The sequence below is a fragment of the Phytophthora infestans genome, genomic scaffold (assembly GCF_000142945.1).
Source record: "Phytophthora infestans T30-4 supercont1.52 genomic scaffold, whole genome shotgun sequence".
NCBI classification, from domain to species: domain Eukaryota; phylum Oomycota; class Peronosporomycetes; order Peronosporales; family Peronosporaceae; genus Phytophthora; species Phytophthora infestans.
Genome location: NW_003303707.1, coordinates 3,865 through 15,442, shown reverse-complemented (window position 1 = coordinate 15,442; position 11,578 = coordinate 3,865). Strand labels below are relative to the sequence as shown.

The following is an 11,578-nucleotide window of genomic DNA, read 5'->3' as shown; positions in this document are numbered from 1 at the left end:
TAACGCGCCGTGCCCTCCAGAAGCGGAGACCTGGAGTGTCTTTAGAGCTTTGTTTCAAGTAGTGGATGTGGCGAGGAAGCACCTTGGCCAGCAGATACTGAGCCAGTACTCGAGTGTAGCCATGAGACGTATTCAACCACGGCAACATGGTCTCCAGCAGTTCTCCACAGTCGACGTCAAGACTGTTGTCGTCCAGCTTGGTGTCCACCAGATACGCCGACACAAGTAACAGTGAAGCGCCCACTTGTGGCATCAGATTCGCATCGCCAAGCATGGGCAGCAACACGCCAGAGCAAATCTCCGTTGGGAACTTGGCAGCCATCCGCATACCGAACAGCTCCATGTAGTAGCGAACACTGGGCAGTTGAGGCACAGCAAATGCAGTAGCTAGAGTAGGAAGCAACTCTGTCAGCTGCGACTTGGTCACGTGTGCACTGACGATGCAGAGAGCCTGCCAGGAGCGCAGTTTCTTGCCGAACCCATCGCTGTTGAGCATGTGTTGCTTCTGCCACTCAGGCGTCACATTGAGCTTCAGAAGTCGAGCTGTCAGAGCATCAAAGAGCTGCTGCGTATCGTTACTGGACGAGCTCTTGTCGACAGCGACGTCGTCCACGAAGCTCAACATGACAAGCCGCACAAATCTGTCCTTGGCGTGGGTCGTGACCGCTGCTGTCTGGTTGCCATCGAGAGGAGAATAGCCTTGGAATCCTTGGAATGGAGCACCCGCATCCGTTGCCAGCTGCTCCTTCTCGTCGATCAAAGGTTCCTTATACAGCAGCAGCTCCACCAGCTCGTCTACAAAGGACAGAGCCGACACTGGGTGTGCACGCCACGTTTGACATAAGCGACACGCCAAGTGGAAGACCACGTTGGGTCTGTGTCTCGAGCCAAAGCGGATAAACCCTGCCAGCCAGAGCTTCATCGTCGAAGTCAGCTCAGCTCGCAGCAGGAATACTGGCTGGAACATACACGTCACGACAGCTCGAGTGAGCGCGTCAGGCTTGGCCTTGCTGTCGTTGTACGCCGTCCAGACTTCCTCTAACAAACTATCAATATCCTTCGAGGCCTGGACCAGTGACCCAGCCAGTTGAGCCAGCGTGAGAGACAGCACGTTGACCATCTGAATCAACGCCGAAGGGTCCATGCCGGCAGTGGGCAACGCCTCGACACACGCGTCGTAGGTCGCTCGAAGTAGTTTCGTGTCGATGAAAGACGAGGATTCCACGACACGATCCAGATAGGATCCACAGGACGCATCCTGCCCTTACCGTCGCCCCCACACGCTTGGCTTGTGCTGGAGTAGGTGAATGGTAGAGTGAGAGACGACACTGAGAGAGCGACGGGGTGCCCGCAGGTCCCAGCAACCTCGTAAAATGGATACTGCTGAGAAACGTTACGAACTTCGACAATGGGTGCCAATCATTATTACGAAACTTAAACTTCAAGAATGGTTTAATAATGGGTGCCAATCATTATTACGAACCTCAAACGAGGGGCTGCCAGTCATTCGGCAACCGGAAACAATGGAAAGCGCCGACAAGAAATACAGCGAATCAATAGAAGGTAGAGCAGCATAGCGATGCATCCTTACATACAAACGATTGAAGTACAGCACGGCTGGACAGTCAATATGCATTGGATCAGGCGAAGATATGCAAGTCGTAGATATGGTTTGAAATCATTGAGATAAACAGTAATGCGTATTTCATCCAGCTAACTCGCACCAACAGAATTGTTTGTAGTCGATACGGAATGTATTCTAGCGCTTCTGATTCTCAAAGACCCGCCGACAGCATCCTCTTCATGTCTGATGTGGAATTCTAGATCGTTCGTGGGAGGTCATAGCCCCACCATGCAGTGCACGTACGTGCATGGTGCACGTCCGGATTAACCCGTCCGAGTTTATAGCATGCGTACTTTTGTGGATGTCAACTTTGCGTGGCACTCGCACCACTATGCCCCTCTCAGGTTCTGCATGTAGTAATTGTATCAGTGGCATTTGTGCGAGGACAGCGATAAACATCAGAGCTCATGCTTGCTGTCATTGGTGCTCTGGTACGAGTGCCCATCTCTATGATAACAATGTGCATGTTGAGCAATACATGTACTTGACAGTTGCTTCATGAGATGTAGCTTGTATCAATTAGCTACGTGATCCACTCAATACGTCGTACCATGTGTCGAAACTGCAGTAATGTTAAGTGGCCTTGTAACAAGACAAGAGTCTTCAAGGCTTTTGTCCTTGTAGTTCGAGGTGCATGGGCGCCATTATGGTGACAGTGTGCACAGCAAACGTCATGAAGCGTCGCTTAGTTCATTATAATTATTCTTTTAAGAATTTCATCATGAATCGTTTTGATCTTCAAAGTGTATCCGTATTTTTACTTCAGTAGTTTTTTTTTTTCACAAGTCACACATTTTATTTTTGAGTTATTATTGGCAGCGACGTCCTCTCCCCCCGTCGAGTGCTTCACTGGCAGAACGAGCAGCTGCAGGCTGCGGTAGCGACGAGCACTGAGATTGAACCGTGGTACTGAAAGCCGATCCGCTTTCTGCCGCTCAGTGTCACTTCAGATTTGGCGACTTTAAGACGCAGTCGGAGACCCTCTCCGGTCTCTTCGACATTCGATCGTACAATTCCTGTGTGTTCTTCATCATGGTGTGTGCTGCCTTATGCCAGCTGGTCGCTAACAAGCCCTATCATAGCACACTCGTTTACTGCGCCGATACCGACAGAGACCATGTTGTTCTAGTATGTAACACGCCATCGGGTCTGGACGAAGACCGACCTGTCAGCCCGAGAACAGGGACGCGCTCGCGCAACTCAACGATTACGAGGTAGGTCTGCAGAATAGTGACCACTTGTCCTATCCGATTTCACATGTATGCATCGGTCGATTGTGTTCCGTCAGACCCGCCCCATTTGGATCCAAGACTACTCAAACCACAGCTACCCAGTGGATCAGGCTCGATCCGGCAGCACCTCGGTGTATGTAGCAACAGTGACAACCACTACAAAGGTCAGTGTCAAGGACACGACTGCAGAGCACTGCAGCAACCCTACCGTCCTCACGGCTCTTCAGTGTCTTGACCCCAGTGCACGAGATCTACAACTGTAGCCGGGCGCCGATCTGGTGGCGGCACCAGTGACTGCAACCTCTGACCACTTCAAGACTGCCGTCAACCTAAAATGAACGGGCAACAAGGCGCGCGTGGGCAGCACTGTGCCACCGACCGCTTCGATCGATCGTGTACTTACGGTGAAGACTAGTACGGTGGTACACTGTGTACAAATGTTGCATCATCAAGAAAGCATTCAACAATCAAGTACTACATCTACACGTCCGGAGATTGCGCCAGTAACAAAGATCTAAAGAAGATCGTCTACTAGATCTACAGCAAGCACCGCTTCATGTCGACAATGACTGTAGCCTACAGCCCAAAAAAGGAAGCATGCTTGCCGCAAGTGCACGGGCTACCGGAAGTCTACGCAAAGATATTATTCATGTGTGCATCGGGCGTTGGCGGCGGAAGGCGTCGCGATATGTTTCTCATTGGAGCTTTGTCGTTCCTGGTTCAGCTGCTATAAGCTGTGGATGTCGGTGCAAGGGACTGCGTTTAAGATCGACCACGGCACGACTGCGTGCTCGCCGAACTCTGCAAAGGCTGCTTTGTCCTGTCTTCAGTCAACTTCGCCGAAGATTCTGGCGCGATGTCTTGTTCGAAAGAAACGCAGTGCTCTCATCTGTCTGTCCGGACGAGTCTCTGCTGCGGAGCGCTGCGTGCAGCAACGAGTCGGCTCTCGGTGCTTAGGAGCGAGTTGTGTCTGGTGCTGCGCGCAGAGTACAGAGTGGGTACCGGAGTTATACCGTTTCGAGTGGGTCGACATACTCGAAATAATCATCCCAGATCACTTCAAGTCTTTCACTCCGAATATGATCGTTTTTAGAATCTACAATCTAGAAGCGATCCAAATTGGTAATCCGGCGAGACGGCTGCCCCCTCGTGATAATTTTCGGAGTCCCCGCGCCTTGTGAAGTTTGTGGCTTGAGCCGGCCAGATGGGATCATGGCCAGATTGCTCAAGCCAGATGGCGACGCAGTATAGAGAAGTTGTTTACGGAGCGGTGCCGGTGGGTTTTCATAAGAATCACGGGGCCAGGTTTGGCAGATCACGTGCTGCATTTCTCGATTGCGTGTCTCTGCTCAAGGTTGGTGGCTTCGGCCGGTGAGGTGCCAATATGTCGTCGTTTCCATCGCCCAGGCGGCGATGCTGACGCAACTTTGAGGTTCAATCGCTGCTTCGTTGTTCGTGGAGTGGTTTGGGTTTCGCCAAATTCAGGGTGTGACGGCCAGATAAATGCGTAGCACTGCCCGAATTTTTGTCAGATTGCGCTTGGTTCCGGGTTTTACTACGAGTTGCGCTGATTTTACACTAAAATTGCGTTTGTTATGAGACTTCGGCGCTTGATAAAGTGTCCGCTGCGGACTTCGATCAGGTGATTTGCCTTCACTACGCTAAGTTAGTGCAAACAATGTGGGGCCCGTGGTCAAATTGATACTAAAGCGTATTTTTGGGTAGGTGACTAGACATTGGATCGGTAAGCGTAGATCCGTTCGCTTATTTTTTTATCCCTGAAGTTTATGGTGTTCTAATTGATCTTTCGAGTATTTGTTGATGCTAGAATTGCGTGGTGGTGGAATGCCAGTCACGAAAATTGCGTTGATTCCTTGCCACTGTACCACGCAGTCAGTATGCTTACTGTCCTTACATTGTAGGATTGAGTTGGAAACGTTGGGTGGAATGTTTCTTGAAAATAATGCTAAGCGTAACAGTGGCCACTGTGCAACTTCGACAATCGTCGCTCTCGGTTTGTTCCATTTGGTGGCACATTTGCTGTTGATACTGAGCTGCTATCACTTGATAATCTGCTGAGATTTATGGTTCTCTGGAAGTATGCTGCAATCGTGACACTTTCAGCAATAGCGAGGCGTAAATATTTGAAGATTTGCATTGTGATTGCTCTATTCAGACGCTAAGAGACGACCTGCCCCATTCCACGAAGCTTGTGGGGACTGTAAACGCTCAGCCACCTGTCGGAGCACACACATTTACGCATCAATTGAAACAATCGGCGAGCCTTTACGAAGTCACATGTTGAAGGAGATCTCAAGTGGCTGCTGTTGTAAAGAGCTATTGGATTATTTTCTCTACCTTTGTGTCTATCACCAGCTCTACAGTCCACCCACTTGTCGTCGCAGTTCAGCCCTGGTGCCGTCTGAGAGTGCTCCTTGCAGCTTTGACCTCACTCTGCAATTTGCAGCAACCCTCTCAAGCCCTCTTCGACCTTCAAGTCTTCTTCGCCAAAGTCTTCTTCGCCAAGGTGAACTTCGCTTTACAAGTAACCAAAACTGTCCCACTCCATGCGCCAAGACGACTAACTACCAAGCACACAGAAGTCTCGAGCCGGAACGTCCATCTTGCACGCCACGAGACATGCACCCATTTCCTCCACCGCGACCTCACTCTGCAGAGTCCACTTGGGTCAGCTCGTCGACTTGGGCCAGAAGATGAACAACGTAGCCTAGATCTCACGTAGTGCACTCGGACATCGCCAAGAAGAAGGAATCCAGCCGGCTTCGACAGCATCAAGCACTCCAGAGAACGAAGCCAGGACGACACGGAGCACAGCGTACTAGTCCTTGATAGTACCATGCGTCTCCGTCTAAAGAGAAGCATCGACCTGTATCTAGAGAGTCGACTCGAGCGCTCCAGACATCAATTGCTGCTGCGTGTACTCCCACAGCACCAGAGCCCCGCTCACGTGCACATTCAGTGAGCGTACCAGTCCAAACTGGGGGATTTCCACACACACGTCGACAAGCTGCAGCACTTCGACCGGGATCCCTTCCTTCTCTCGCCCCAACACCAGCACCATCTTACGGGGCAGCGTGTAGCTCGCGAGACTCACACTGGACGCCGTTTGCTCCACTGCCACAATCGTGTAGCCCTCGCGCTTCCATCGCACAAGTGCTCGTCGTAAATCGTCACCTTGAGGTCGCACTTCTTCCAGTGGCATCCACTTGTGAGCCGTGGCGCTGACATTCACGAACGTGACGTCCTGCTGCGTCATCCGCAGGTTCGGCACGACCAGTTTCTGAGCGTTGAAGATCTCGCAAGTCCGTGCCAGTCCAGCCAGATTCGGGACCTTGTCCACCAAGCTTGCACACATGATAAGAGGCTGTCGAGGTCGTTGACGGGCGTTCAGCGTCGCTCCACGTCGTGCTGCGTCAAAGTCGGCACGCATCGCTGCAGGGAGCGCACTGTCCTCCAGCAGCAGCGCCGTCGTGTCAATTTTACGCTGCACAGTGAGGAATCCACTTACGCTATCCGCCTCCATGCTGCTCTTCTGCTCTGAAGGAGTTGGAGGGAAGTTCTCGAGCTGGTACTGCGCGTAGAGCTCGTTCATGGCAGTCTTGAGCTGTTCACTGAAGCGCAAAGCGTCGTCACGAGGTAAGAGCTCTCCGAACTCGCTAATGAAGCCAGAAGAGAGCATCCCCAGCAACGAACTCTCGTAGTCCGGGTGGAACTCGTCCAGTTGTCGAGCTTGACGTCGTAGCATTCGCTTGCACTCCTTGTTGTTGCTCAGATAACGCGCCGTGCCCTCCAGAAAGCGAAGACCTGGAGTGTCTTTAGAGCTTTGTTTCAAGTAGTGGATGTGGCGAGGAAGCACCTTGGCCAGCAGATACTGAGCCAGTACTCGAGTGTAGCCATGAGACGTATTCAACCACGGCAACATGGTCTCCAGCAGTTCTCCACAGTCGACGTCAAGACTGTTGTCGTCCAGCTTGGTGTCCACCAGATACGCCGACACAAGTAACAGTGAAGCGCCCACTTGTGGCATCAGATTCGCATCGCCAAGCATGGGCAGCAACACGCCAGAGCAAATCTCCGTTGGGAACTTGGCAGCCATCCGCATACCGAACAGCTCCATGTAGTAGCGAACACTGGGCAGTTGAGGCACAGCAAATGCAGTAGCTAGAGTAGGAAGCAACTCTGTCAGCTGCGACTTGGTCACGTGTGCACTGACGATGCAGAGAGCCTGCCAGGAGCGCAGTTTCTTGCCGAACCCATCGCTGTTGAGCATGTGTTGCTTCTGCCACTCAGGCGTCACATTGAGCTTCAGAAGTCGAGCTGTCAGAGCATCAAAGAGCTGCTGCGTATCGTTACTGGACGAGCTCTTGTCGACAGCGACGTCGTCCACGAAGCTCAACATGACAAGCCGCACAAATCTGTCCTTGGCGTGGGTCGTGACCGCTGCTGTCTGGTTGCCATCGAGAGGAGAATAGCCTTGGAATCCTTGGAATGGAGCACCCGCATCCGTTGCCAGCTGCTCCTTCTCGTCGATCAAAGGTTCCTTATACAGCAGCAGCTCCACCAGCTCGTCTACAAAGGACAGAGCCGACACTGGGTGTGCACGCCACGTTTGACATAAGCGACACGCCAAGTGGAAGACCACATTGGGTCTGTGTCTCGAGCCAAAGCGGATAAACTCTGCCAGCCAGAGCTTCATCGTCGAAGTCAGCTCAGCTCGCAGCAGGAATACTGGCTGGAACATACACGTCACGACAGCTCGAGTGAGGGTGTCAGGCTTGGCCTTGCTGTCGTTGTACGCCGTCCAGCCTTCCTCTAACAAACTATCAATATCCTTCGAGGCCTGGACCAGTGACCCAGCCAGTTGTGCCAGCGTGAGCGACAGCACGTTGACCATCTGAATCAACGCCGAAGGGTCCATGCCGGCAGTGGGCAACGCCTCGACACACGCGTCGTAGGTCGCTCGAAGTAGTTTCGTGTCGATGAAAGACGAGGATTCCACGACACGATCCAGATAGGATCCACAGGACGCATCCTGCCCTTACCGTCGCCCCCACACGCTTGGCTTGTGCTGGAGTAGGTGAATGGTAGAGTGAGAGACGACACTGAGAGAGCGACGGGGTGCCCGCAGGTCCCAGCAACCTCGTAAAATGGATACTGCTGAGAAACGTTACGAACTTCGACAATGGGTGCCAATCATTATTACGAAACTTAAACTTCAAGAATGGTTTAATAATGGGTGCCAATCATTATTACGAACCTCAAACGAGGGGCTGCCAGTCATTCGGCAACCGGAAACAATGGAAAGCGCCGACAAGAAATACAGCGAATCAATAGAAGGTAGAGCAGCATAGCGATGCATCCTTACATACAAACGATTGAAGTACAGCACGGCTGGACAGTCAATATGCATTGGATCAGGCGAAGATATGCAAGTCGTAGATATGGTTTGAAATCATTGAGATAAACAGTGTAATGCGTATTTCATCCAGCTAACTCGCACCAGTCGATACGGAATGTATTCTAGCGCTTCTGATTCTCAAAGACCCGCCGACAGCATCCTCTTCATGTCTGATGTGGAGTTCTAGATCGTTCGTGGGAGGTCATAGCCCCACCATGCAGTGCACGTACGTGCATGGTGCACGTCCGGATTAACCCGTCCGAGTTTATAGCATGCGTACTTTTGTGGATGTCAGCTTTGCGTGGTACTCGCACCACTATGCCCCTCTCAGGTTCTGCATGTAGTAATTGTATCAGTGGCATTTGTGCGAGGACAGCGATAAACATCAGAGCTCATGCTTGCTGTCATTGGTGCTCTGGTACGAGTGCCCATCTCTATGATAACAATGTGCATGTTGAGCAATACATGTACTTGACAGTTGCTTCATGAGATGTAGCTTGTATCAATTAGCTACGTGATCCACTCAATACGTCGTACCATGTGTCGAAACTGCAGTAATGTTAAGTGGCCTTGTAACAAGACAAGAGTCTTCAAGGCTTTTGTCCTTGTAGTTCGAGGTGCATGGGCGCCATTATGGTGACAGTGTGCACAGCAAACGTCATGAAGCGTCGCTTAGTTCATTATAATTATTCTTTTAAGAATTTCATCATGAATCGTTTTGATCTTCAAAGTGTATCCGTATTTTTACTTCAGTAGTTTTTTTTTCACAAGTCACACATTTTATTTTTGAGTTATTATTGGCAGCGACGTCCTCTCCCCCCGTCGAGTGCTTCACTGGCAGAACGAGCAGCTGCAGGCTGCGGTAGCGACGAGCACTGAGATTGAACCGTGGTACTGAAAGCCGATCCGCTTTCTGCCGCTCAGTGTCACTTCAGATTTGGCGACTTTAAGACGCAGTCGGAGACCCTCTCCGGTCTCTTCGACATTCGATCGTACAATTCCTGTGTGTTCTTCATCATGGTGTGTGCTGCCTTATGCCAGCTGGTCGCTAACAAGCCCTATCATAGCACACTCGTTTACTGCGCCGATACCGACAGAGACCATGTTGTTCTAGTATGTAACACGCCATCGGGTCTGGACGAAGACCGACCTGTCAGCCCGAGAACAAGGACGCGCTCGCGCAACTCAACGATTACGAGGTAGGTCTGCAGAATAGTGACCACTTGTCCTATCCGATTTCACATGTATGCATCGGTCGATTGTGTTCCGTCAGACCCGCCCCATTTGGATCCAAGACTACTCAAACCACAGCTACCCAGTGGATCAGGCTCGATCCGGCAGCACCTCGGTGTATGTAGCAACAGTGACAACCACTACAAAGGTCAGTGTCAAGGACACGACTGCAGAGCACTGCAGCAACCCTACCGCCCTCACGGCTCTTCAGTGTCTTGACCCCAGTGCACGAGATCTACAACTGTAGCCGGGCGCCGATCTGGTGGCGGCACCAGTGACTGCAACCTCTGACCACTTCAAGACTGCCGTCAACCTAAAATGAACGGGCAACAAGGCGCGCGTGGGCAGCACTGTGCCACCGACCGCTTCGATCGATCGTGTACTTACGGTGAAGACTAGTACGGTGGTACACTGTGTACAAATGTTGCATCATCAAGAAAGCATTCAACAATCAAGTACTACATCTACACGTCCGGAGATTGCGCCAGTAACAAAGATCTAAAGAAGATCGTCTACTAGATCTACAGCAAGCACCGCTTCATGTCGACAATGACTGTAGCCTACAGCCCAAAAAAGGAAGCATGCTTGCCGCAAGTGCACGGGCTACCGGAAGTCTACGCAAAGATATTATTCATGTGTGCATCGGGCGTTGGCGGCGGAAGGCGTCGCGATATGTTTCTCATTGGAGCTTTGTCGTTCCTGGTTCAGCTGCTATAAGCTGTGGATGTCGGTGCAAGGACTGCGTTTAAGATCGACCACGGCACGACTGCGTGCTCGCCGAACTCTGCAAAGGCTGCTTTGTCCTGTCTTCAGTCAACTTCGCCGAAGATTCTGGCGCGATGTCTTTGTTCGAAAGGAAACGCCAGGTTGCTCTTCATCTGTCTGTCCGGACCGAGTCTCTGCTGCGGAGCGCTCGTGCAGCAACAGTCGGCTCTCGGTGCTTAGGAGCAGTTTTGTCTTGGTGCTGCGCGCAAGTACAAGTCGGTACCGGAGTTAATACCGTTTCGAGTGGGTCGCATACCTCGAAAATAATCATCCCAGATCACTTCAAGTCCTTCACTCCGAATATGATCGTTTTTAGAATCTACAATCTAGAAGCGATCCAAATTGGTAATCCGGCGAGACGGCTGCCCCCTCGTGATTAATTTTCGGAGTCCCCGCGCCTTGTGAAGTTTGTGGCTTGAGCCGGCCAGATGGGATCATGGCCAGATTGCTCAAGCCAGATGGCGACGCAGTATAGAGAAGTTGTTTACGGAGCGGTGCCGGTGGGTTTTCATAAGAATCACGGGGCCAGGTTTGGCAGATCACGTGCTGCATTTCTCGATTGCGTGTCTCTGCTGAAGGTTTGTGGCTTCGGCCGGTGAGGTGCCAATATGTCGTCGTTTCCATCGCCCAGGCGGCGATGCTGACGCAACTTTGAGGTTCAATCGCTGCTTCGTTGTTCGTGGAGTGGTTTGGGTTTCGCCAAATTCAGGGTGTGACGGCCAGATAAATGCGTAGCACTGCCCGAATTTTTGTCAGATTGCGCTTGGTTCCGGGTTTTACTACGAGTTGCGCTGATTTTACACTAAAATTGCGTTTGTTATGAGACTTCGGCGCTTGATAAAGTGTCCGCTGCGGACTTCGATCAGGTGATTTGCCTTCACTACGCTAAGTTAGTGCAAACAATGTGGGGCCCGTGGTCAAATTGATACTAAAGCGTATTTTTGGGTAGGTGACTAGACATTGGATCGGTAAGCGTAGATCCGTTCGCTTATTTTTTTATCCCTGAAGTTTATGGTGTTCTAATTGATCTTTCGAGTATTTGTTGATGCTAGAATTGCGTGGTGGTGGAATGCCAGTCACGAAATTTGCGTTGATTCCTTGCCACTGTACCACGCAGTCAGTATGCTTACTGTCCTTACATTGTAGGATTGAGTTAGAAACGTTGGGTGGAATGTTTCTTGAAAATAATGCTAAGCGTAACAGTGGCCACTGTGCAACTTCGACAATCGTCGCTCTCTCAATTGGCTCGGTTACGACGAAGGTCGAGAACGCGTCGTGAATTACCAATCCAGACAGATGAAGCCC

At 51.3% G+C, this 11,578-nt stretch overlaps 2 protein-coding genes across 2 annotated transcripts; both read right to left on the bottom strand.

Annotated features, from left to right (window-relative positions):
- Positions 1 to 41: 41 nt before the first annotated feature.
- PITG_17223 (uncharacterized protein) lies at positions 42 to 1,144 on the bottom strand (the record flags this gene model as incomplete). Its single annotated transcript, XM_002896827.1, has 2 exons — positions 42 to 97; positions 331 to 1,144. The coding sequence occupies 2 exons, from the start codon at positions 1,142 to 1,144 to the stop codon at positions 42 to 44; spliced, it is 870 nt and encodes a 289-aa protein (XP_002896873.1).
- A 4,605-nt stretch (positions 1,145 to 5,749) lies between these two features.
- PITG_17222 (SpoU rRNA Methylase family) lies at positions 5,750 to 7,795 on the bottom strand (the record flags this gene model as incomplete). Its single annotated transcript, XM_002896826.1, has 1 exon — positions 5,750 to 7,795. One exon carries the CDS (start codon positions 7,793 to 7,795, stop codon positions 5,750 to 5,752), a length of 2,046 nt encoding a protein of 681 aa, XP_002896872.1.
- Between the last annotated feature and the right edge of the window lie 3,783 nt (positions 7,796 to 11,578).